General features: G+C 50.4%; 1 protein-coding gene across 9 annotated transcripts in view; it reads left to right on the forward strand.

The window, feature by feature from the left end:
- Positions 1-256: 256 nt before the first annotated feature.
- The window catches only part of Pnpla6 (patatin like phospholipase domain containing 6), a 32,130-nt gene continuing 6,492 nt past the window's right edge, over positions 257-25,894 (forward strand). Inside the window, exons 1-27 of one of the 9 annotated variants that reach the window (XM_040731088.1) lie at positions 257-438; positions 1,364-1,426; positions 1,537-1,605; positions 1,930-2,017; positions 2,166-2,248; positions 2,404-2,501; positions 6,912-7,052; positions 7,141-7,300; positions 7,727-7,807; positions 7,963-8,091; positions 8,285-8,365; positions 8,455-8,620; positions 8,917-9,000; positions 9,426-9,535; positions 9,681-9,836; positions 9,922-9,999; positions 19,334-19,539; positions 19,789-19,920; positions 19,998-20,121; positions 20,370-20,483; positions 20,667-20,742; positions 23,396-23,536; positions 23,725-23,788; positions 24,304-24,472; positions 24,653-24,835; positions 25,383-25,501; positions 25,722-25,878. In XM_040731088.1, coding sequence (XP_040587022.1) covers positions 1,403-1,426; positions 1,537-1,605; positions 1,930-2,017; positions 2,166-2,248; positions 2,404-2,501; positions 6,912-7,052; positions 7,141-7,300; positions 7,727-7,807; positions 7,963-8,091; positions 8,285-8,365; positions 8,455-8,620; positions 8,917-9,000; positions 9,426-9,535; positions 9,681-9,836; positions 9,922-9,999; positions 19,334-19,539; positions 19,789-19,920; positions 19,998-20,121; positions 20,370-20,483; positions 20,667-20,742; positions 23,396-23,536; positions 23,725-23,788; positions 24,304-24,472; positions 24,653-24,835; positions 25,383-25,501; positions 25,722-25,878 — 3,033 coding nt within the window. In that variant the 5' untranslated portion in view covers positions 257-438; positions 1,364-1,402. Of the gene's footprint in view, positions 439-1,363; positions 1,427-1,536; positions 1,606-1,717; positions 2,018-2,165; positions 2,249-2,403; positions 2,502-6,911; positions 7,053-7,140; positions 7,301-7,726; positions 7,808-7,962; positions 8,092-8,284; positions 8,366-8,454; positions 8,621-8,916; positions 9,001-9,425; positions 9,536-9,668; positions 9,837-9,921; positions 10,000-19,333; positions 19,540-19,788; positions 19,921-19,997; positions 20,122-20,369; positions 20,484-20,666; positions 20,743-23,395; positions 23,537-23,724; positions 23,789-24,303; positions 24,473-24,652; positions 24,836-25,382; positions 25,502-25,721; positions 25,879-25,894 lie in introns of those variants that run through there. The other 8 variants (XM_040731087.1, XM_040731085.1, XM_040731086.1 and 5 more) reach the window with 8 other exon arrangements.

Genomic DNA, 25,894 nt, shown 5'->3' on the forward strand with positions numbered 1-25,894 from the left:
TTTGCTTTTAAAGATTGCTTCTGACAGGCCTAGTGATGTCTCAGGCTGGTCGAATTAGACACTGGGGAAGGGAGGGCATGTAGGATGGCTGTTAAATAAAAGGGAACATAAATGTGATGATTTAATTTGTAGTGGGAGGGGCAGCCCTCACACCACAATCAGCTCCTTTAAGAGACTGCCACACTTGGCATGGCTGGCGCAGTGCGACCTTCCAAGCATGGCGGGAGGCGGAGCTGGGGCGTGCTCTGCAGTGGAATAATTTAAAGGTGCCGCGTCTGCGGCTGCGGACGGAAAACTCGGGGTGTTGGCCAACGCTGGGTGGACACTGGTTGCAGCTCCTGGGTGATCCGAGTTTCCTTCGACCGAGCAAGGGTGTCCCTTCGAGGGCCGTTAGAGAGCTTCAGCTTTGCCCCGAATCGATTTGTCCTCTGATTCCGGGTAGGTCCCGACTTTCTGATGCTCCCACCCCACCCCCATTCCTGAGTTCCTTGCCCCGGTGTTTCCGCTTCGGTAGCCAGGTGCGTCTTGGAGTACGGAACGGGATTAGTCGATTTAACAATTTTCCAGGTAACATCTCAGTGCTCTGCGATCCCCTTAAATTCCCATTAATAGTCTAAGATATCAAAAAATCTCCAGCGTCCCAGAAGAGTCCCGGTAGCATTCCATCTTCCCTCAGTATCTTCCAGGAAGCTCAGGTGCTCCCCGAAACACCTAGACTTTTCGTTAGTAGTTAAATACCTCCAAATCTCTCAGTAACTTTCCAGTGCGCCGCCCCCTCTTACCCGACCCTAATTCCGGCGTCCCTGGTTACACCTCCTGCATCATTCCAATAATCCCAGGGATGCTCCGCGCGGTGGCTTTCCTGTTTCGTGACAGTTAAATCTGCAAGCTTATAACACTTTGGGAGTTCATCCCACCCCGAGGGCTTTGGGGTCTTTTTTCCAAGAGAGTCAACGCCCCAGCTTCCAGATTCCTCGATAGGGCAGGCTTGAGTCAGGAGCTCAGAGTCCAATTGTCGCTTACGAGTCGAGTCCTGGTTTTTCCTCGAATGGGACATCAAGTTTTTACCGGGTGTAGGAGGGCGTCCAGCCTAAGGGTTGGTTAATCAAGACTAGTCAGACCTACGGAAAGCCAAGGCTAAGGAAGGAACGAACCACTTTCAGAAGAGACCATGGCCTAAGCCACCTGCCATGTAACTGTGAGGGCCAGGACCACTACCGGTTTACCATAGCGTGCAGATGAATATGTTGGGGAGTCTGGTCGGCCTTATGTGTAAGTGAAGAGGGTCAGACAAAGAGCTGGGGGCTGGTCTCACCCCTAGATCCAGACTGGGAGGTCAATTCGTCCCCATCCCTCTGTCCAGCAGCAACCTCTCTAGCCGGTCCCACCCCAACCCCGGCGAATGGAGATGTCATCCAGGCCAAAGGTATCTAGGGGGTGTGGCTTGTGAGAAGAGATGGGGGAAGAGCCTGTGGGCCGAGCTGGGTAGGCTTGATTGACGTCTCGCTCTGGTCCCTTCTGCTCCTCGATTTCCAGGACTGCAGGCTATCAGACCTGCTACCAAGTCCGAAACAACCAATGGAGGCGCCACTGCAAACTGGAATGGTAAGGGTTGGGGAATTTGTGCACCGGACTACAACTCCCGGCGGGCTTGCTGTGCGCCGCGCGATTCTCTCTTCGAGAATGTATGTGCAGGCGAAACTACGTTTCCCGGCATGCATCGCGGGACACCTAGCCTCAGGGAAGAGTCCGTCGCTCCCCCTCGTGGGGGGGTGGGAAGGGAACCGGCAGTGACCCATTCTGCAGATGGGGACACCGAGTCATGAGCTGAACACGACCTCCTCCGGGGCAGAGGTGATTCGAAAGGCCCTGGAGGAGGGCTTAGCGAGACGGATATGCGGTGCCCAGCCTGTGCCGTTCGTTCCGCAGGTGCTGGGCGTGATGATCGGGGCCGGAGTGGCGGTGCTGGTCACCGCTGTGCTCATCCTCTTGGTGGTGCGGAGGCTGCGGGTGCAGAGTGAGGATTCGAAGGGCCCCTCTGGGGGAAGGCTGTAGGGATGGAGGGGGAGCTCCAATACCCGGAGAGCCCAAGCTGCGGGGCGGGGAATTTGCTGGAGCCTTCGCAGAGCTCAAAGCTCCCTCCCTTCCCTCCCACCTACCCCCAGAAACTCCAGCCCCGGAGGGCCCAAGGTATCGGTTCCGGAAGCGGGACAAAGTGCTTTTCTATGGCCGGAAGATTATGCGGAAGGTGAGTTCCAGGACCTCCTGCTGGCCTGGCTGACTACAGAGACCAGGCCCTTTTCCTATTTACACTTATTAGTGAACACCTCTGCCTTTATTAAGATCCTCTTGGATCTGCCCTTCCTGTTTCTCCAGTTGACCTCATATTCTTAATTCTCCCAGGTATCACAATCCACTTCTTCCCTGGTGGACACATCAGTCTCCACCACTTCCCGGCCCCGCATGAAGAAGAAACTGAAGATGCTTAACATTGCCAAGAAGTAAGGCTGCCACTGGGTATAATATCAAGTGCTGGACAGGGGTCAACTCACCCCTGTACCTCAGAGTTATTTAAACGTATGGACTGTCTTGGGATGTCCCACATCAGAGGGCCATCGCGAGGTTCTCACTTGGCAGGGACTATCTCAGAGTTCTGCTAACCCAGACAAGATGCTTACGATGTGGGCACGCTTGTGGCTTGAGACTTGTTTCAATAATGTTCCCCTGTCCCTGAAGGCTATCTGCCATATGTTTAGGTATCTACACCTGGTGTCTTGCCTAGAGAGTTTCTTCAAGGTGTCTTATTGCAGTTATCTCAGAAGTTTGCGTGGCTAGCTGGAGGGCCTTTTTCATGATTCTGTTCTCTAGGAGAGAGTCTCTCTTGAGTTGTCTGTGTTGTTCACCCTGGATAGTTCTTTTCCCCTGTGAGCTGTCTTATGTAGTGTGTGTGTGTGTGTGTGTGTGTGTGTGTGTGTGTGTGTGTGTGTGTGTTTTGTTTGCTTGGGTTTGGTGTGGTTTTTGGGACAAGGTCTCATTTAGCCCAGGCTGGCCTGGAACTTTGTATACAGTCAAGACTAACATTGACTCCCGGTTCTCCTTTGTGTTGGGATTGTAGGTATGTGTCACCGTGCCTGGTTTATGTGGTTCAGGGACCTAAACTCAAGGCTTTGTGCATGCCAGGCAAGCACTCTACCAACTAAGCTACATCCTCATTCATTCATTTCATTCATTTATTCTTGCAGCAAGCATTCTACCACTGAACTATATCCCTAGCCCCTGCTTTACTTAAAATTTTCATTACTTAAAATTTGTTTATTTATTATGTATGTGTTTATATGTGGAGTGCACATGTCATAGCTGCATAACAATTGGTTGTCTCCTTCTACCATGTGAATCCCAGGGATTGAACTGAGGTTATAAGGCTTGGCAGAAAGTACCTTTACCCACGAGCCGTCTTGCTGGCCCTCCTTTTCGGTTTTATTGAGCTTATTTAATTTGCTTTGTGGTGCACAGTATAAAACTCAGAGACTGGGTTACCAGTGAGCCAAACTCAAGTCCTATACTTTTTCGTTTGTTTGTTTGAAAACAAGTTATCCAGGTTTATCTTGAGTTTTCTCTGTAGCCCAGGCAGGCCTTGACCTTGTGATCCTCTGTCTCAGCCTTGTGAGTAACTGGAACGACAGGCCTGTGCCCGTTATGTTTGCCTTCAAGATGGCACAGTGGGTAACGGCACTTGCTGCCGAGTCTGAAGACATGAGCTCCATTCCCGGAACCCCCATGGGGCAAGGAGAGAACTGAGTCATGCAAGTTGTCCTCTGACCTATACGTACACAATAGATAAACAAATATAAGCTATAATCTTTAAGAAAATAATACCTGTCAGGCGGTGGTGTGTGCACGCCTTTAATCCCAGCACTTGGGAGGTAGAGGCAGGCGGATCTCTGTGAGTTGGAGGCCAGCCTGGTCTACAGAGTGAGTTTGGGACAGCCAGGGCTACAAAGAGAAACCCTGTCTCAAAAAAACAAAAAAAGAGAGAGAGAGAGAGAGAGAGAGAGAGAGAGAGAGAGAGAGAGAGAGAGAGAGAGAGAGAGAGAGAGAAAAGAAAAGAAACATAGGAAAGTTATCTCAGGGTTTGTCAGTGTCTTTGAGAAGGCTCTTTCAGAGAAATGGTTCTGGGATCTTCTTGCACCAGGAGGTCTACCTGAAGGTCTTTCTCAGGATGTATTTAAAATTGGGGGTGGGGGAGACTCCTTGAACTTTGTGACAAGTCATGGTATTACAGGGCTTTCTCTGATTTTGGTAGAAGGGCTGTTTGTGTCTAGTTTGTTATGATCAGGCTGGAGGAGATGGCTTGTGTAGGTAAAATACTTGCCTTGCAAGCGTCAGTATCTATGTGTGATCCTTAGGACCCACATTAAAAAGAAAAAAGAAAAAAAAACAGGCTGGGTATGGTAGATGGTAGCTCACTTGTCATCTCAGCACTGGGGAGGTGGACACAGGCAGGTCCCTGGGTCTCCCTGACTGGCCAACACGGCCTGCTTGGTGAGACTGTGAGACCCTGTCTCAAACAAACAAGGTGACTAGTATCTAAGGAGCAAAGGTTCTCTTTTGGCCTACACACACACACACACACACACACACACACACACACACACACACGCAGGTATCTATTTTTTCTGCACCATGGATTGTCTGTGGTAACTACATACTGGTAAGAATCTACCCTGGTGTCTTTGTGAGTTCAGGATGATTATCTCAGAACTCTGAGCCAGGGAAAGACTTGTGTAAGATCTCCTTGATAGAAGAATTCTATCTGAGCCTGGTATGGTGTGGTGCACACCTGCTGTCTCTATATACAAGAGGTGGAGTCAGTAAGATTGGCAGTTCAAGGTTAGCACTGGCTCCTTAACCAAGTTTGGAGCCAGCTTGGGCTACATGAGAGATACTATCTAAAAATACCAACAAAACAGAAGAGTTCTATCTGGGTTTCTCTGCATCACTAAATTTAACTCGTATGAGAGGGTCTATCTCAAGACTGTTGTGCTAATAAAGGGGCCTGCCCCACAGCCTCTGTGACTCACAGGAGTTTCCCCCAAGTTCTTAGCAGACGGCTCTAACTGAATTCTCTACACTGGAAGAGGGCTAGCTCGGGCATCTGTCTCCATCAGAAAAGCTATAGTGGAGTTCATTCATTACGACCTAAGAGGATGCTCTCTCATGGGCCTTTTATTTTCCTCATTCTTTTGCTTTGTTTTCTTGCTTTCATTCTCTTTCGCTTCCCTGCCTTTTCTTTTTAATTAATTGAGTAATTAATTAAAGGTATGTGTGATGTGTGTACCAAGTGAGGGTGACAGAGGGGAACATCAGATGTCCTGCCCGATTGCTCTCTGCCCTATTCCCTTGAGACAGGTCTCTCACTGAACTTGCAGCTCATGCCTTTGGCTAGACTGCTGGCCAGGTAGCCTAGAGATCTGCTTGTCTCCGCTGCCACCTACCCCGAGATCTCGGGCACATGGATGCATGATCCTCCTTGACTTCGTTTTTTGTTTTGTTTTGTTTTGTTTTTTGAGACAGAGTTTCTCTGTATTGTTTTGGAGGCTGTCTTGGAACTAGCTCTGGAGACCAGGCTGGTCTAGAACTCACAGAGATCTGCCTACCTCTGCCTCCTGAGTGCTGGGATTAAAGGTGTGCTCCACCAATGCCCGGCCCTCCTTGACTTCTTAAGTGGTGTTGGGGATTAAACTTATGCTCTCATGCTTGTACAACAAGTACTATCAACTGAGCCATCTCCCTGACCCCCTGCTTCCGGGAAAAAGAAAAAAAAGAAAGAAAGAAAGAAAACAAGCCTGAAGGGTTTTTACAGAGAACAGAAGTCTACATCTGGGGTCTTTAGAGTATGCTCATGTCCAAGTCCCTTTCAGGACTCTATAAACTTCAGTGACAAATACAGTGTTCTTTCTGCCTTCAGCCTGATCTCAGATTGCCATCAGGAGTGTGTCATTGACACTACAGAGTCCAGAGGGAGGGGTTCATGAGTCTCCACCCCTCCCTGAGGAGGTATGGGCCATCAGTGATTGCTCTGAGCCATAGTCCTCAATGGTGTAGGCACTGGGAAGTTGCCTTTGTTCAAGTAAATAACCCCCAACTCATGCTCATGCAGGCACCCCTTAATTAAAGCAGTGGGCCACAAAAGCAGACAAGACACCCACAAAAGTAGGAAAGGGACTTCCCAAAAAAGAAGGGGTTTGGCAGAAAGAAGAGAAGGTTAAGGAGGGTAATGGAGGGTATAATTAAAATATGTTAGATATATGTGTGAATTTGTGAATGAATAAAGTAAACTCCTGAGAAACTAGAAGGTCCATTCCAGAGCCCTATGATGGGGTTGGGGAGTAAGGGAGGTGTCTCTGAAGTTGACACCATTTGTTTACTCTGTAAAAGGATATATAGCAAACATTTTAGGCTTTATGGGGTATATACAGTCTCTATGTAGGCTATTCAACTCAGCCTTTGAAGTGAGAAGGTAATAAGTAATACATGAATGAATTAACATGCAGTGTGCTAATAAAACTTTAATGATAAAAAGTGAGTAGAGGGCCTGATCTGGGCAGTGAGCTTAATCTGCTCTGCATAAACCAGAGGGAAGGAGTAAATGGGCACCTGGGCCAGCAGTTCTCAGACTGTGGGTGGCAATCCCTTGGGGGGGTCACACTGCCCTTTCACAGGGGCCTCCTAAGACCACCAGAAAGCACAGACATTTCCATTGCAATTCATACCAGTAGCAAAATTGCAGTCATGAAGTAGCAATGAAAATAATTTTACGGTTGGGGGATCACTACGACATGAGGAACTGTCTTAAAGGGTTGCACATTAGGAAGGTTGAGAACCACCGCTCTAACCCCTCCTCCCATCAGAATCTTGCGTATCCAGAAGGAGACTCCGACCCTACAGCGCAAGGAACCCCCGCCTTCGGTATTGGAGGCTGACCTCACAGAAGGCGACCTGGCCAATTCCCATCTGCCCTCTGAGGTGCTCTACATGCTCAAGAATGTTCGGTAAGTGTTGGGGTGTGGCTGTTCTGAGGTTCCTGCAGAGCCGTGGCTGCTTTGACCTCCTCCATCCCTCCCTCGATGCCCCCTGTAGGGTGCTGGGTCACTTCGAGAAGCCGCTCTTCCTGGAGCTCTGTCGGCACATGGTTTTCCAGCGTCTTGGGCAGGGGGACTACGTCTTCCGGCCTGGGCAGCCAGATGCCAGCATCTACGTGGTTCAAGATGGACTACTGGAACTCTGTCTGCCAGGGCCTGTGAGTGGATCTCGGGGAGCCATTGTGGGAGGGTGGGTGCTGGGCATTTCTCCTGGAGTTAGACACTGTTTTGGGGGGATGTGTAGTCAGAAGTCAGGTTAATGGTGGCTTAGTGTAGAGCTCAATGGTAGAGCCTTTGCCTGGTGAGGGACAGCAGGCGTGGCTCAGTGGTGGAGCCCCTTCCTAGAATCCTCCAGTGAGGTGCTCCCTGATGAGTACTCGCTTGGTATGTGCAGGGCTCTGAGTTCTCATTCTAGTGCTATAAAACTATCAGAGTGACCATTTGGGGAGGTTCACACAGATGGGCAGGGAGTGACATGCAGGAAACAACTGGTTAGGAGGTTAGGAATTCGGTTAGTTGGATGTGACATCGCGTGGCAGCCACTGGGAGGAGGCTGGCACTGGTCAGTGGCCCCTGTGTCTCAGGACGGGAAGGAGTGTGTGGTGAAGGAAGTGGTCCCTGGAGACAGCGTCAACAGCCTCCTGAGCATCCTTGACGTCATCACCGTGAGTGACAGTCCCGGGCGGGGTAGAAAGGTGGGAGGCCCCACCTCACTGGCTCTGATGGTACTCATGGTCACTGGCACCAGGAAGGGTGCAAGGAGCGGTATGGCCTCACACGTCTTGATTTTACCTCTTCTTCCCACGTGTGTGTTCCCCAGGGTCACCAGCATCCCCAGCGGACTGTGTCAGCTAGGGCTGCCCGGGACTCTACAGTGCTGAGACTCCCGGTGGAAGCCTTCTCCGCGGTCTTCACCAAGTACCCTGAGAGTTTGGTGCGAGTGGTGCAGGTCAGCTGGCCCTTCACGGCCTCCGTGGGTGGCAGAGCACCCCGCCCCACCTGTCCCAGGCACCAGTGCTTGGTGGATAGGCGTACTTGGTGCTTATCACTACTGAGCAGCAGACCTCCATGGAGGCTGCGGATGCTGACTGCTCACTCGCCTGACCACGCCCCTCTCCTGCTCCCTGCCCCCACCCCTGCAGATCATCATGGTGAGGCTACAGAGAGTCACCTTCCTGGCGCTTCACAATTACCTGGGTCTGACCAATGAGCTCTTCAGCCATGTGAGTCGGACGCACGCACAAGAGGATGTGGGGACACACTGGGGGACACCTAGACATGCTGTAAATTTCTCTCTTCTCCTCTACCCCAGGAGATCCAGCCCCTACGCCTGTTCCCCAGCCCTGGCCTCCCAACCCGCACCAGCCCTGTCCGTGGCTCTAAACGGGTAGTCAGCACCTCAGGTACTGAGGATGCCTCAAAGGAGACCTCTGGCCGGCCCCCTGACCCCACCGGAGCCCCACTGCCTGGACCAGCAGGTACCAGGGCTACTCCTTACAGCTCTTCCCAGCCAAGGACTTGAGCCCATTCAGCCCCATCTCTGGCCTCTGTGCTCTTCAGTCCCTCAGTTTTGTGTATTTTTTTATATGTATTTATTTTCGGGGGGTGCACACATGCCATAGCAAGCAGTGGAGGTCAGAGAACAATTTGCAGGAAGGAGTTAGTTCTCTCTTCTACCTTGTGAGTCCAGGGCCTAGAACTTGCTGCCCCAAGCCCTTACTCACTGAGCCTGGTTTTGCAGGTTTAAATTGATCCTGAGCGTTTGTCTCCCCAGGGGATCCTGTGAAGCCCACATCCCTAGAAGCCCCCTCAGCCCCTCTGCTGAGCCGATGCATCTCCATGCCAGTAGACATCTCAGGTTCGGAGGCCTGGTGGGGGGGAGTAAGGGGCGGATGGTATGGAAAGGACTGTCCAAGGGGCCTAAATTTGAATCCAGGACATGCCGCTTTTCAGTCCTGATTTTGTTTTCCTACCTACAAAATGGGCATATAGATCCTATTTCCTTGGTTCTTACTTTGGTGGGTACGTTCTAAGATCATTCTCCTGCCAACTGTGTCAGGAAAGATTCAGGGGTAAAGTGTGGTTATCTATTAGTCATGTCTGTCATGGTTGCAGCTTTAGCATGGAATTAAGGTTGGTTATAGATATGGTTACTAACTGATTTGTTTACTTATTAGCTTTGTGCCTGAGGGTGGACACCAGGACCTTACACACTCTAGGCAGACACTTCATTGAGCTCCACCCCAGCATATTGGCTTTATTGCCTCTCCTCCATGCATATAGGCTTGCAAGGAGGCCCTCGTTCTGACTTTGACATGGCCTATGAGCGTGGCCGGATATCTGTTTCCCTTCAAGAAGAGGCATCTGGGGGACCTCAGACAGCATCCGCTAGGGTGAGGCCCTGTCTTTACTCCTGTCTCACCACAGCCCCCCCTTTCAGAACTCTGGCCTTGGCCAGTGGGTGAGTCATTTGAAAGGTCAATTGGGAGGCTCGCAGGAAGTTACAGGTCCTCCTGCCTTACACAGACCCCCACTCAGGAGCTCCGGGAGCAGCCGGCCGGGGCCTGTGAATACAGCTACTGTGAAGATGAGTCAGCCACCGGTGGCTGTCCCTTTGGGCCCTACCAGGGCCGCCAGACGAGCAGCATCTTTGAGGCTGCGAAGAGAGAGCTAGCCAAGCTGATGAGGATTGAGGTGGGCAGAGTGTGGAGGGGGCAGGGTATGAGGGAGCCAGGGGACATGCCTGACTGGGTCCATCTCAACTCCCCTCCCTTCCCAGGACCCCTCTCTACTGAACAGCAGAGTCTTGCTACATCATGCCAAAGCCGGCACCATCATAGCCCGCCAAGGAGACCAGGTAAGCCTGACCCTTGACCTGTGGCACCAGAGCTCTTCCTTTGACCTCTGATCCCTGACCTTTATCTGTGTTTTTAGCCTCCTACCCTGGGAAGTTTGTATTGTATTGTTTTGAGACAGGGTCTCACTGTGTAGCCCTGGCTGGCCTGGAACTCGCTATGTAGACCAGGCTGGCCTCGAACTCGCAGAAATCCACCTCTGCCCCCTGACTGCTGGGATTTAAGGTGTGCGCCACCATGTATGACCTACCCTTGGGTTTTATGATCTCCACCATCTACTTTCACTGCAAGTCCAACTGACCTACCAAGCCTTCACCCCCAGTCCCTGAACTTTTTCTCCTGGAGTTCCTCTGTGGTTCCCAGCCTCTAACTCTCTCCTCTTGTGGCCTCCATGATTCTGTGATGTACCTCCATGTTCTGTCCTGCTTCCAACCTTGGTAACTGCCTGCTAGGTTAGGTGCTTATTAAGTAGGTAGGAATAGGGCTGGGGATATGGCTCAATTGGAACAGTACTCTCCTAGCTTGCTCAAAGCTTTGGGTTTCACACCCAGCACAACATAAACTGAGCATAATTTCTTACCAGCAGGGCAGTAGTGGCGCACGCCTTTAATACCAGCACTTGGGAGGCAGAGGCAGGCAGATCTTAGTGAGTTCAAGGCCAGCCTGGTCTACAAAGTGAGTTCCAGGACAGCCAGCATTGTTACACAGAAAAACCCTATCTTGAAAAACCACACACACAAAAAAGAGTGTGTGTGTGTGTGTGTGTGTGTGTGTGTGTGTGTGTGTGTGTAAGTAAAATTGACCCGGAGACCATAAATTCTCACCTGTGCTGAGAAGGATACAAAGGAAGGGTACAGTCATCAATTGTGACAGCCATGGTTGTGGCATGGAGCTAGGTTGGTCTTTTACTCATCTTTATAATTATTGCGACTAGTTGTAGTAATTTGGGCCTGAGGATAGAACCCAGCACCTCACAGCAAGTGCTTCGCCACTGAGCAACACGCCAGCTCTACCTGCATTGCTTCTGTTGCCTCCATTGATTGACAGGCTTGCAGGGTGGTTCCCGTGTAAGTCTGAGGCACCATTTTAGAGCCTCCCCATCCCCCCATCCTCTGTATGGGGAATCTGAGGCCCACCACGGGAAGAAGCTGTGAGACTAGGATCTTATATTCAGATGTGGAGGAGGGAAATCTGCAGTGAATGAGCGAGGCTTGAAATCTACATTCCTTTTTGGTTTTGGTTTTTGTTTTTCAGTTTTCCTGTGTGTGTGTGTGCGTACGCATACTTTTTCATTTGTGTGGATTCATGTATGAATGCATGCATGTGTACGTGGATATATGAATTTAAAGGCTCATGGTTGCTGTCAGAAATTATCCTCCATCCACATCTCTCATCTAACCTAGAGTTGACCAGTACCCTCAGTCTCTGGCTAGCTTGTGCTGGGGATCCAGTCTTCCCCTTAGGCTGGAATGGCAAGTGGTCTGCCACACCCACCTGACGTGACTGTAGGTCCTAGGGGTCTGGACTCCGACTGTCACACTTTAGCAGCAAATGCTGTAACAGCTGAGCCAGTTCTCAGCTCCAGAGTTGATACCCACACTTTGTCTCCAGTTCCTTGTGTGACTCTAGGCAAAGAGTCTAGAAAGTCCTTGGCTTCCTCCGTCTGTGGGCAGGGAGATGATAAGCAGAACCCATCAGCTCCTTGCAGCAGTGCAAATGTGACAGCTCAGGAAAAGCTTTGCAGGGGCTTGTTTGCAGCCCAGCGCATCTCTAGTGACAGTTGAAGGCAGCAATGGGGTCCAGGCGCTGAGAACCTGGGCTGGAGGTGGGGGTCAGGTGGAGTGTGCACCCTAGTGATAGTTAAGAGGTCCCGTCACTTGATGGGGGCGTTCTACCTTCCCCTTGGCTGCTCACAGCAGGTGCAGGCTCCTTTGAGGAGAGGAAGTCAGATGAGGCTGATGTCAGTCTTGTGTGGCCCCGGGGTGGATGAGCTGAGGAAGTGCAGAGACACAGCTGCTGGCCGAGCCACCCCCAACCCCCCACCACCAGGCTTGGCTGATCAGGAAGATGGTTGAATTGAACCCAGCCCTGGTCTGCAGAAAGATCTTGGTTTGTAGTCCCTGCAGGAGGCTTTGCTCTATTTGTCTTCTTGGCTTTGTTGGGCATAGCTGTGTTGCTCTGCCTATCTCTAACATTTCATACCAGTGCTTTTTTGGGGGGGGTGTTTCCAGACAGGGTTTCTCTGTGTAGCTTTGGAGGCTGTCCTAGCACTCACTCTGTAGACCAGGCTGGCCTCGAACTCACAGAGATCCACCTGCCTCTGCCTCCCAAGTACTGGGATTAAAGGTGTGCACCACCACTGCCTGGTTAGTCTTATTTCTTTTTATGTGTTTGAGTGTTTTGCCTGCATGTATGTGTATACACCATGTGTGTGCAGTGCCTGTGAAGGCCAGAAGAGAGCAACAGAGCCCCTGGATCTGGAGTTACAGATGACTGTAAACTGCCTAATGTGGGTACTGAGAACTGAACCCAGATCTTCAGCAAGAGCAGCCAGTGCTTTTAACCTCTCAATTATTCTCTAGGCGTTGGCGCTTATTTAAAAAGAAATTGTGTGTGTGTGTGTGTGTGTGTGTGTGTGTGTGTGTGTGTGTGTGTGTGTGTGTGTTAGAGATATAACCCAGGGCCTTTGAACATGCTAGGCAAGTGTTCTACCACTAAGCCACCCCTCCCCCCTCCAGCATTTTAAAAATGAATATACATATTTTAACTGGGTGTTAGCAGTACACAACTTTTGTTCCAGCACTCTGGAGGCAGAGGCAGGTGGATTTCTATGAGTGTGAGGCCAGCATGATCTACATAGGAAGACCCTGTGTCTTACTCTATAGGGTTTCTGTTGCTGTGAAAACACACCATGACCAAGGCAACTCTTATAAAGGAAAACTCTTAATTAGGTTGGTTTACAGTTTCAGAGGCTTAGTCCATTATCATCATGGCAGCATTCAGGCAGACATGGTGATGGAGAAAGAACTAAGAGGTCTACATCTTGATACACAGGCAACAGGAAGTGAACTGTCTCACCTGGCATAGCTTAAGCTTAGGAGACCTGAAAGCCTACCCCCACAATGGCACACTTCCTCTAACAAGGCCACACCTACTCCAACAAGGCCACACCTCCTAATAGCGCCACTCCCTTTTGGAGCCATTTTCTTTCAAACCACCACACCACGCCCTGTGTCAAAATTTTTTTTTAACTTTTAAAATTATGTGTGTTGGTATTTGCATGTGAGCACAGGTGACTGTGGAGTCCAGAGGCATCGAATCTGGAGCTGGAGTTGTGGGCAGTTGTGGTTGTACTCAGCATTGGTGCTAGGAAGCAAACATGGCCCTCTACAGTAGCAATATGCATTCTTAGCCACTGAGCCATCTTGCTAGTGCCCTCCCACAAATGCCACATTTTTTATTGCTATGACTTGGGAAGTGTATGTGTGGCCCCGAGACCAGGATACAGAATCCCCAGGCTGTGCAAGGAGTCATCCAGACTAAAGTGTCAGTAGTGCCCACATTGAGAAACCCTGCTGTACACAGCACCTTCCCAAGTGAGTTTTCTGCACTGTTTCTAAGGTGTAATCAGCATCTAAAATGGAAAATCTCCAGTGCACAGTGCTCCCAGATCTAAAACCCTGTGTCATCATGATGTAAGCAGTGAAGTCCACACCTTTCCTGAGACAGAGTGCACTCAAACAAGAAGCAGTAAAAATAGTACATGAAGTTAACCTTTAAGGGGTTTGGAAGGAGGTTTAGTTGGTAAGGTGTGTGCTTTGCAAGCACAAGCACATGAGTTTGATCCCTAAAACTCATATTCCCACACTGGAATGCAGGACATGGTAAGGTATAGTGGTATTTGCCTGTAATCCCAGCACTGGGAAGGTAGAGACAGGAGGATTGGGAGCATTCAAAGTACTCCTCAACTACATAGAGAGTTTGAGGGCAGTTTACACTACATAAGGCCATTTCTTAAAAAAGAAAGAAAGAAAGATTAGGCCGGGCAGTGGTGGTACATGTCTTTAATCCCAGCATCCGGGAGGCAGAGACAGGTGGATCTCTGAGTTCAAGACCAGCCTGGTCTACAGAGCAATTCCAGGACAGGCTCCAAAGCTACAACAGAGAAACCCTGTCTCAAAAAACCAATTAAAAAAAAAACCAACTAAACTAAAAAGAATTAGCCTTAGGTTATACATATAAGATGTATATGAGTCAAAAATGACATCTGTTTAGACCTGCATCCTGCAATCAAGATGCCTCATTTTACTTCTGCAAACATTCCAAAGTCCAGAGGGCAGAATTTCAAAATACAAAACACTTCTAGTCCCAAGCACTTTGGATAAGGAACACTCAGTCCATACTATAACAATGGATGTATCTAAACAGGTTTTGAGAAATGCTGTTTTATCCTTTCTTGGAAATCCTGAATGAATTCATTAGCATGCTCCAGGTCCCGAGAATTCCTGCACTAAAAGTTTCCTAAGCTTCCCTGGTGGTGGTGGTAAACTCCTGTAATCTCAGCACTTGGAGGCAGAAGCAGGCGTATCTCTGTGAGGCCACCCTGTCTGGTCTACAGAGCGAGTTCCAGGACAGCCAGGGCTACACAGAGAAACCCTGTCTGGAAAAACTGGCCAAAAAAGAAAAGTTCCTAATCTAGAACTGGCAATCATGACAGCTCAGTAGGTAAAAGTACTTGCTGTGCAAGCCCAAGGACGAGAGTTCAAGTCACCAGCACCCACATGAAAAAACCAGGGTATTCCTTGTAACTTCAGCAGAGGTGAGGCTGAGACAGCAGGAGACCTGGGGCTTGTTAGCCACTCAGCCTAAGCTAAGCAAGCACCGGGTTAAACCTTGTCTCAAAACACAATTGAAGCCAAGTGGTGGTGTGCATGCCTCAGGAGGCAGAGGCAAGTGGATCTCTGTGAGTTCAAGGCCAGCCTGGTCCACAGAGCGAGTGCCAGGACAGACTCCAAAGCTACACAGCAAAACCCTGTCTGGGGGAAGAAAAAAAAGAAACCACAAAACAAACAACAACAAAAAAAACACAATTGAGCCGGGCGTTGGTAGCGCACACCTTTAATCTCAGCACTCGGGAGGCAGAGGCAGGCGAATCTCTGTGAGTTCGAGGCCAGCCTGGTTTACAGAGCGAGTTCCAGGACAGCCTCCAAAACAATACAGAGAAACCCTGTCTCGAAAAACAAAACAAAACAAAAAAACCCACAATTGAGGCAGGTTAAGGGGCAAATGCATTCTGGAGATGGAAGCAGATAGATATCTGTGTGTTTGAGACCAGCCTGATCTACACAGCAAATTCTAGGCCAGCCAGGGATACATAGTGAGACCCTGTCTCAAACAAAGCAGAAAGAAGATGGACAGCACCTGAGGAGCAACACTCAAGGCTGTCCCTCTGGCTTTCATATGCACACATATACCTGCGTGTACACACACACTCTCCCAACCTAGTAACACTCCACAGCGTGATTTCAATAATGCCTACATGTAGTCCAAGCACTAGCTGGGAATATGCATGTGTGTATGCTTCATCTTGCCCCCTCATCACTCTTGGTGCTTTGTCTGGTATCAGACGGGCTGCTGTGATGGACAGAGAAAGCTCTTCCCATCTCTAGGTGGTTTCAGTTCCTCTTTTATAGAAGGGTGGGGCTGGGATGTGTCTGACGGCTCAAGCTAACCGCAAAAGAGAGGATCGACCATTTACTGAACGTGTGGCACGTCCAGGATCCTGTCCTGCTTGCTAGACAGGAAGGGGGAAAAATCTGTATGCCTTTGGTAAACGGGCAGTTCTGATGACTGTCACTCAAAGGAGCACATGAACCCTTGTAAACTCCTAGGGCTTAGAGCTACAAAGGTCACATTCTTGGCACTACAAAGACTGGCTTAAACAGGGCAGTGTCTCTAAGGATGTGACCACCCGAAAAGAAGGAAGAAGGATGGAGCAATGAGTTAAGTGTAGATGGAGGAAAGGTCAGTCTAGATAGCGAGTTGTGCAAAAGTCCTGGGGGGACACCGCCTAGTTTCTGAATGGCCAGGGATAGCTTTTTCTTTTTATTCCGTATGTATGTGTGTGTGTGTGTGTGTGTGTGTGTGTGTGTGTGTGTGTGTGTGTGTGTGCGTGCATGAATGAAATGGACAGCTTGGGGGAACCCATTCTTGAGACCTGGGATTGAACTCAAGTTGTCAGGCTTGGCAACAAGTACGTTTGCCATCGGAGCCGTCTTGCCTGTCCCTACTTTTCCTTTTGGGAGGTCTCACGTAGACCAGGCTAACCTGGAATCGACTGTGCAGTTCAGGGGGCCCTGACCTGGAGCCCCACTTGCCTCTGCCTCCTGAGTGCTGACCTCAGCACCACACCTGACTCAAGGCCTGTTTGTGTCCTCGCACTTGAGGGAGGGGTGTGAAACAAGAGAACTGCTTTAAAATGTCTTGAGGTAGAAAGGAGTTGCTCCAGGCAGGAAACAAAAGCAGTGGGGGATCAAATGGAGTAGTTACGAGAACACAAAGGGGACCTATTGCTTTAAAGTTGTTATTCTTTTTTTTCTTAACCTGGGTATATACGTGGGCATGCATACCACAAGCATGGGTGTTGGTCAGAGGACAGCTTTTGGAAGTCAGTTTTTTCCTTCCATTATGTGGGGCACGGGTTGGATTTGACTGTCAAGCTTGGGAGCAGGTGCCTTCACCCTGAGCCACTGCAAAAGCCCCAAGAGGGTCTTCTCAAGGGGGATCCCATTGTGGAATAGTAGTCCATGACTCGTACTGTTGCCTATGCAAAGTGTATGTTTTACTGAGTTGCAGGATCAATTTTAAAGCATGTCATCACCTTGGAAAGCTCTCCTTAGCTGTTAACCTCCCACCCAGGGCCTGGCAATCACTAATCTTTCTGTCTCCGTAAATGTGTCTGCTTTATTTTTATGAGGCAGGATCTCACATTGCCCAGGCTGGCCTTGAACTCCCTATCTGGCTGAGAGTGGCCTTGAACTCATCCTCCTTTCTCTACCTCTCAAATGCTGGCATTACAGTCATCTACCTCAGGCCTGGCTCTGTGTTTTTGCAGCCTCCTGCTGGGTTTCTTTTGTAAGGAATTCGTGGGCCTTAATCTGGCCTAAAAGTTTGGTGATCCACTAGCAATGCCTGTCCTTGGTGCAGATCCTGATGTAGATACATACATAGGATCATCCTACCTGCAGAATTCAACCAACAAGGACTGGGAATGTACTTAGTGTGTCTGGAGAGATGGCTCAGGAGCACTTGCTGCTGTCCAGAGTGTTGTTCTTTTGTTTCAGTTAGAGCGTGCAATCACGATGGAACATGAACCAAGAGATTCGTTAACCACGGGGAGTTTATTAACAGGGGTGGGGGGAGCAAGAGGGGGGGAGAGGGGGGACAAAGGGTGAGAGAACAAGAGAGTGAGAGAGCAAAAAGAGTGTAAGTGGGCGGGGTCTGTCTTTTAAAGGGGTCCTTTGCACCTGAGTGCAGATTAGTACTCATGGAACCCTGGGCCGACCAGGGTACTGCCTGAGTGCATTCTGTCAGGTGACGGGGCAGGCCAGCATTAACGCCTGATTCCTTACACAGAGGACACAGATTGAACACCCAGCACCCACACACTCAGAACTGCCTGTAATTCAAGATCCAGGGATCCATTGCCCTCTTCTGGACTCTGGAGGCACCAGGCAGGCACATGGCACACATATCTACAGGGAAACAGAACACTTACCACATAAAACAAAAACACATCTTTAAAAAAAAGACTGGACATGGTGGTATGCTCCTTTAATCTCAACACTCGGGGGACAGAGATAGGTGGATTTCTAGAGTTCAAGGCCAGCCAGGTCTACATAGCCATTCCAGGCCAGGCAAGTAATAGTGGGAGCCTATGTTAAAAAAAATATATACATATATATAAAACATAGGTAGGTCTAAGACTAGTGTGTCTGTATGGACAGGTATAATATTTCCTAAGCAATACCACAGAGCAACATTTATATGGTATTAGACAGTATAAGTAGTGCCTAAAAATAGTTTAAAGTCTACAGGAGAGTGTGTAGTGTGTACAGGCTCTAAAAATAGTTTAAAGTCTACAGGAGAGTGTGTAGTGTGTACAGGCTCTAAAAATAGTTTAAAGTCTACAGGAGAGTGTAGTGTGTACAGGCTCTAAAAATAGTTTAAAGTCTACAGGAGAGTGTGTAGTGTGTACAGGCTCTATCCAAATTGACAGTCATTTGTGCAGGTGAAGGCATCGTGAGTTTTGGTATCCACAAGCTGTCCCTGGGAACAATTATGTTGGACACCAAAAAAAAAAAAAAAAAAAAAAAAAAAGACTGAGTCTCTCACATTCCCTACTTCTTCTGCATTCTCTGAGTGTGGGGATCACTGATATGCACTGGGGCACCTGTTTGTCCGAGGCGGGATAGAACTCTAGTCTAGGCTCCATCTTCGGTAGACAAGTACAGTGCTTTAGTGAGCTACACTTTAAATTACGAGTGTGTTTCACATGTCCCAGGCTGGTCTTGAACTGGGTTTGTAGCTGAGGCTGACATTCAGCCTCCACCTGAGGGCTGGGACCAGTTCATGTGGTGGTGGGAATTGAATTTGGGGCTATCACATGCTAAATAGGCACTATACCAACTGTGCTACCTCCTTATCTGTTTGGTTTTGTTGTTGGTTTGGTTTGGTTTGGTTTTCAAGACAGAGTTTCTCTGTATTGCTTTGGAGGTTGTCCTGGAACCTGGTAGACCATGCTAGCCTCGAACTCACAGAGATCCGCCTGCCTCTGCCTCCTGAGTGCTGGGATTAAAGGTGTACTCCACCAAGGCCTGGCTACCTCCTTATCTGTTGTACTGCAGTCCGTCTTGTTCCAGGGCCTTACTGTGTAGCTCTGGCTGCCTTCACACCCAAGCTGTCTTCCTGCCTCAGCCTCACCATAGCTAGAATTGTGAGGCACATTTGGCTGGCTGGCTGGCTTTTTTCTCTTTCTCTTTTTCTTGTGTTGTTGAGACAAGGTCTCAAAGAGCCCAGGGTGGGCTCCGACTTGCTCTGTAGTCAGGGGTGACCTTGAACCCTCCTTCCTCCACATGCATTCTGCCTTGCTTCCAGGGATTATAGGGTGCACCATCATGTCTGTATGTGGTGCTGGGGATGGAAGCTGGGCCCCAGTAGCTATATCCCCAGCCTTTTCTTCACTCTTCTTTAAGCTTTCCTGTGAGGTACACTAGCCTGAGTTAGAGGAGAGGTGCTGTGGCTGCTCATCTCATCACCCGACCTCTGTCCCAACAGGATGTGAGCCTGCACTTCGTGCTCTGGGGCTGCCTGCATGTGTACCAGCGCATGATTGACAAGGCCGAGGAAGTGTGCCTGTTTGTGGCACAGCCAGGGGAGCTGGTGGGGCAGCTAGCCGTGCTCACTGGGGAACCCCTCATCTTCACACTCCGAGCCCAGAGAGATTGTACCTTCCTGCGGATCTCCAAATCTGACTTCTACGAGTAAGGCTGGGATTGGGCTGGGCCTGGCACCTGGATGACCCCAGTCCAATTATTTTTTTCTAAGCGGGGAGAGATCAAGACCTCATTCCCCCACTCCATTTCTAGAAGGTAGGAAGGAGCCCCCAGATTGGGCCTCCCAACCCCTTCTAGGGCAGGTGCGAATCCATCCTGCTTAACTCCCAAGCCGACACCCCTTTAAACGTGTTCTAAGAGAGCCTGGTTCTACACACCCCTTCTTTTTGCATGCAGGATCATGCGTGCACAGCCCAGTGTGGTGCTGAGCGCAGCACACACGGTGGCTGCAAGGATGTCCCCCTTCGTGCGCCAGATGGACTTTGCCATCGACTGGACAGCTGTGGAAGCTGGTCGCGCGCTCTACAGGTACCGTCCCGATCCCACCGCAGTGCTCAGCCCCTGCCTGCAGTTTTGCCTGACTCTCTACTCTTCATCCTCCCCAGGCAGGGTGACCGCTCAGACTGCACCTACATTGTGCTCAATGGGCGTCTCCGCAGTGTCATCCAACGAGGCAGTGGCAAGAAGGAGCTCGTGGGGGAATACGGCCGCGGGGATCTCATCGGCGTGGTAAGGGCAGCCCCTATCTGTCTCCAAGCATAGCCAGCCCTTCACCTAAATGCACATCATCCGGGTATTACGATGGAAGCGGAGAATGCATCCCCAACTTCAGCCCCAACCCAGGCGGCTTCCCTGGCTCGTTCTTGCGAGTCGGGATCAATCAGTCCCAGTGGGTGAGGAGTCTGAGCTCCACCCTCCGAACGCCTTCTCAGGTCCCCATTATCATCTGTGGTGAATTCTCTTATTTTGTATCCCAGGTGGAGGCTCTGACCCGCCAGCCACGAGCCACCACTGTGCACGCTGTGCGAGACACAGAGCTGGCCAAGCTCCCGGAGGGCACCTTAGGCCACATCAAACGTCGGTACCCACAGGTGCATCTCCTGGTTGGGGAGGTGGAGAGCAGGGGCGGGGTCTCTGCGTGCCAGGCTGCCCTAGTCGGGGTGCAGCCCAAGTAACAGGGTTTCTAGTCTCCCTGGTGAAGGAAGCAAAGGTGGGTCCCTTCTGTCTGCCTCACACAACACCATTCTCCTTGCCCTTCCCCAACCCTGCTTCAGGTTGTGACCCGCCTTATTCATCTGCTGAGTCAGAAGATTCTGGGCAATCTACAGCAGTTGCAAGGACCCTTTCCAGGTGAGTTTGCCAACCCCGGGGAATACTGGAGGATTTAGGGCTGGTGTGCCCAGAGCATTCCATCAAACGGCGTGATGGGAAACCGAATTTGACTATAAATCTTGCTGGGGGCGGGATTGGGACCAGAAGTTGTCCCAATGGGGCCTGCCTTTGCCACACCGGCATCTAGTGTATCCTGGGAAATGTAGTCCTTGTTTCCCGGCAGCTTGTTGATTGGTGTAAAATATGCTAATGGGCAGATTTGTTTTTTTAAGTAAGTAATACACTTTGTTATCGTGTGTGTACATACGTGTGTGCGTGTCTGAACATGTGTGAAGATCAGAGGAATCAGTGTTCTACCTTCCACCATTTGGGTCCAGGGGCTTAAGGTAGGCTGGTAGGCTTCAAAGCAACAGGGTTTCTCAGTGTAACTTTGGAGCCTGCCCTGGAACTTGCTCTGTATGTAGAACAGGCTGAACTCAAACTCACAGAGATCCTCCTGTCGAAGCAACAGTTTACCTGCTAGCCATCTCTTAGGTCCATGGGGCTGGATTCTTCAGGAGGGAGGTTGGTTCCTGGTCCCAATAGACAACCTGAGCATCCTGGGAAAGAATCAAAATATAATAGTGAGAGCTTATGGCGTATGGCACTAGGGGCACATTGTTAAATGGCTTCTGAAGTCAAACTGGCTTGCTAGAATTGTGGTTCTAGGTACTGGAGTGTGGTTTCCGTGAGCTAGACAATGCAGACTGTTTTAGCCATGACACAAAATGGGCCTGAGCCTCCACATGTATGCTAACCTTTTCCCCACGTAAGCCTTGACATTCAGGGAATCAAGGTCATGTAGGTAGGAAAGACATAATTAAACAATACACACAAGGATCCCAGTGTCAGGAGCTGGTAAGTGCAGGGAGGGAAACAAAGCAAGGTAATTATGCAGGGCTGCAGGCTGAGAGTGGGCGAGAAAGAAGGGGGGAAGCGCAGTTTCTGAGGACTGTGGGCTGAGCCTTGCTAGATGTGGGGAGGAAGTAGGTACGTCCACACAAGGTTTGGTGGCTTGGAGGTTTTGTTTTGATTTGAGACAGGGTCTCATGTTGCCCAGGCTGGGCTTGAGCTCACTGTATAGCCAAAGATAACCTTCAATTTAAGATGTTTCTGCCTCCACCTTTTTTTTTTGTTTTTTTATGTTGGTTTGGTTTGGTTTGGTTTTTTGAGACAGGGTTTCTCAGTATTGCTTTGGATGCTGCCCTGGAACTCGCTCTGTAGACCAGGCTGGCCTGGAACTCACAGAGATATTATCCCCCACCACCACCCCTGTCTCTGCCTCCACCTTCTGAGTGCTTAGATGACAAGCACATGCCACCACATCAGGGTTATGTGGCGCTGTGGAGGGAACTCAGTGTTGTGCATGCTAATCCAAGCACTCCACCAACTGACCTATAGCCGCAGTCCAGGGTTTGGTACAACTTGAGAGGGAGAGATGGGGTCAGGAGCAAAGGGCCTTGGAAAGCATTTGAGCTCACTAGGTTGTTATATGGGAGAGAAGAACCAACCAGCAGGTAAAGTATGACGTGAGACCTGGGCAAGGGATAGGAGTGACATCTCCATCTAGTCTTTAGCTGAGAAACAGGGAAGCCATAGATGAATCAAAACAATAGTCTTGTCTAGCTGGATGTTGGACACAGAAGCCCAAGTCAGAATGGGAATGAACCCAAGTGGTTCTACCATTGCATGATAGTAGCACATGTCTGGTATCCCAGCACTTGGGGGTTGAAGGAAGGAGGCAGGATGTCTAGGTCATTCTCATCTGCATGAGACCCTGTCTCAGAAAAGAACAGCAGCAACAAAATTGCATATTGGGGGGGGCTGGAGAGATGGCTCAGAGGTTAAGAGCACGGACTGCTCTTCCAGAGGTCCCGAGTTCAATTCCCAGCCATCTATAATGAGATCTGGTGCCCTCTTCTGGCATGCAGACAGACATGGAGGCAGGCTGTTGTATTCATAATAAATAAATAAATCTTTTTTTTTAAATTGCATTTTGGGGGATAGGGTGGGAGGCTAGGGGCGATGGTGGGGGTGCGGGAGGAGGGGAGGGAGAGGGAACTGGGATTGACATGTGAAACAAGCTATTTAAAATTAAAATAATAATTAAAAAAACTCTGAGGGGAAAAAATTGTATTTTGGGTCTCACTGAGATTAAGACCAAAGGTAGCCGGGTGGTAGTGGCGCACACCTTTAATCCCAGCACTCGGGAGGCAGAGGCAGGCGGATCTCTCTGAGTTCGAGGCCAGGCTGGACCGATAGCCTCCAAAACAATACAGAGAAACCCTGTCTCGTAAAAAAAAAAAAAAGACTAAAGGTAAAGGGTACTGGCCACGTCTTAACAGGAAATACCCAAGGGTGGACTTGTATGTTAGGTACTACAGCCATGGCCTCATTATGGTGCTTTCATAGCTCAGAGCAGCGAGGGGCTGTAGGCTAGGGGACAACGAGCAGGGATAGAGGAGAAGGTAGAGGATGAAGAGGAAGTAGAGGCGGCATGGGGCGGGGACTGGGGCAAGAAGAGGCAGTGGAAAAGAGATGGAGAAGGGAGATAAAGTAGAGATAGGAGGGGGGGGGCATCTACTTCTCCAAACGGAGTTGCTCAGCCAGCCTGCTGTTGGTGTTTCAACAGGCTCTGGGCTCAGTGTCCCTCAACACTCGGAACTGACCAACCCAGCCAGCAATCTGTCCACTGTGGCCATCCTCCCCGTGTGTGCTGAGGTGCCCATGATGGCCTTTACTCTGGAACTTCAGCATGCTCTGCAAGCCATTGGTGAGGGGGAGTGTGTCCAGCGGGACCATGTCTGTACACACCCGTCATCCCTAGTTAGTGGATGTACCCCGGTGGGTGGGATGGAAAAGGATCCTAAGCCACAGCGGTGGATGGCAAGTATCTGTTCGAGGAGAGGCCTCCCAAATGTTGAACTAGGCTCCTGACTTCCATTCCTCAACTACCTCTAGGTCCCACACTCCTCCTAAACAGTGACATCATTCGGGCACGCCTGGGGGCTTCAGCACTGGATAGGTGTGTGGGGCTTTGGGGGTTGGGGCTGGAAGGGTGGAAGGTATATATTGGAGATTCTTTCAGATTGGGTTGGAAAGCTAGGCTTCTGAACAAGGTGTCCCATCTGTGAGTCAGTAGGGAGACAATATGGGCAAATCCCTCTTTGTAGTAGGGGTGTCAAACCAGAAACCCAGGGGCCATATGCAGCTCTCATAGCTATGAGTGTCTCAAGACATACTTAATTATTATTATTATTATTATCATTTGGTCACATGGTTTTTGGCATTTTGTAGATGGTGTCACATATCAAAGTAATGCAAAACAAATATGTGAAAATAAACATACTTTGTGCCCTTGCAATACCTGAGTCCCCATTTCTGCACACACACCCCCATCCCTGCTTTGGCATGAACTTTAATTGCTGGGATCTGGGATTATTTAACTTTCCCAGCAGTAGAATTACACCTATCTGTATATTGGGAGAGGTTGTGGGATTCCAGGCCAGCTCCAAGATGATACACACTGTCTCATCCCAGCATTCAAGAATTCCGGTTGTCAGGATGGCTGGCCCAGCAGGAAGATGCCCATCGCATTGTGCTCTACCAGACCGATACATCGCTGACTCCCTGGACCGTGCGTTGTCTACGCCAGGCTGACTGCATCCTCATCGTGGGCCTGGGTGACCAGGAACCCACCGTCGGTCAGGTCTGGAGACCATGTACAGTAATAACCCCCCTCCCATCCTCCCCTCAGGATCTGATCTGTTGCCCCTCTGTGCCTGTATGAGGTCATGTATGCTCTTCACATGTTCTGTGACGGAGCTGAGTTTGGCCAGGTGAGGGTAGGAAGGTATCAGTGACGTCCACCTGTGTCTATTTTCCACAGCTGGAGCAGATGCTGGAGAACACTGCCGTGCGTGCCTTGAAGCAGCTGGTTTTGCTACACCGGGAGGAGGGCCCAGGCCCCACGCGCACCGTGGAGTGGCTGAACATGCGCAGCTGGTGCTCAGGGCACCTGCACCTGCGCTGCCCCCGCCGCCTCTTCTCACGCCGCAGCCCAGCCAAACTGGTGAGGGCTGGGACCTGGAGGAGGACTCCCACCTCCTAGGGGTGGGGCTTGGGTGGGGCACAAATAAGAGCCCTGGGAGGCACACCTTCTTCCTGCAGGTATAGTTTGGGGGCTGCTTCCCTTCCAACAGCACTAGGCCTTGAGGGGAACTGCCCTTCTGTCTGAAGTTGAGGTTTGGGCATGGCTTGGAGAAGGGCCCTTAAGCAGCATGCCCTCTGCCGCTTCCCACTGGGGTTTGGGGAGGCACCCGTTCACCTGTGGGCATAGTTTGATGTTACGCACTCTTCTGCCTGTGGGTGAAGTTTGGTGGCCAAGTCTCATCTGGGTATACAGACTGCTCCCCAGGGGGCCAGGGCTCTGGCAGGGTCTTGAGAGAGCCCCTAGGAGGCCACCCTCTTCTGACTAGAAGCAGGACTTAGGGAGCTGAGCCAGTCTGGCCCAAGGGGGAGGGAGGATTGGTGGCAAAAATCAGCCTGTGCCCGAGTGATCCCCTGGACCTGGTGCTGTACCTGAGTCTAATGTGTCTTCATTCTCTCTTGGATCCCAGCATGAGCTGTATGAGAAGGTTTTCTCCAGGCGTGCAGACCGGCACAGCGACTTCTCCCGCTTAGCACGGGTGCTCACTGGAAACACTATTGCCCTGGTGCTGGGTGGAGGCGGAGCCAGGTGAGAGGCGGGGTTTATTCACAGACACAGCTTCTTTGCTGGGGCATCCTAAGGGGAAGGCCAGGATGCCCAGTGGGTGAGGCTCATTACTCGGGAGAGACCCTACCACCTGGTAGCTGGCCACGGTGTTCTTTGCCAGGAGGGGAAGTGGAAGCAGGAGACTTCCTGGGGGCCGGTCCTAGCAGAGCCCCAGTTTGTGACTGGACCCCCCATTCTGCAGAGGCTGCTCGCATATTGGGGTGCTGAAGGCATTGGAGGAGGCAGGGGTGCCAGTCGACCTTGTGGGTGGCACGTCCATCGGTTCCTTCATCGGGGCCCTGTATGCGGAGGAACGCAGCGCCAGCCGTACCAAACAGCGAGCCCGGGAATGGGCCAAGGTGTGTTTTGTGGATG

The sequence above is a fragment of the Mesocricetus auratus genome, unplaced genomic scaffold (assembly GCF_017639785.1).
Source record: "Mesocricetus auratus isolate SY011 unplaced genomic scaffold, BCM_Maur_2.0 Super-Scaffold_100025, whole genome shotgun sequence".
Classification (NCBI taxonomy): Eukaryota; Metazoa; Chordata; class Mammalia; order Rodentia; family Cricetidae; genus Mesocricetus; species Mesocricetus auratus.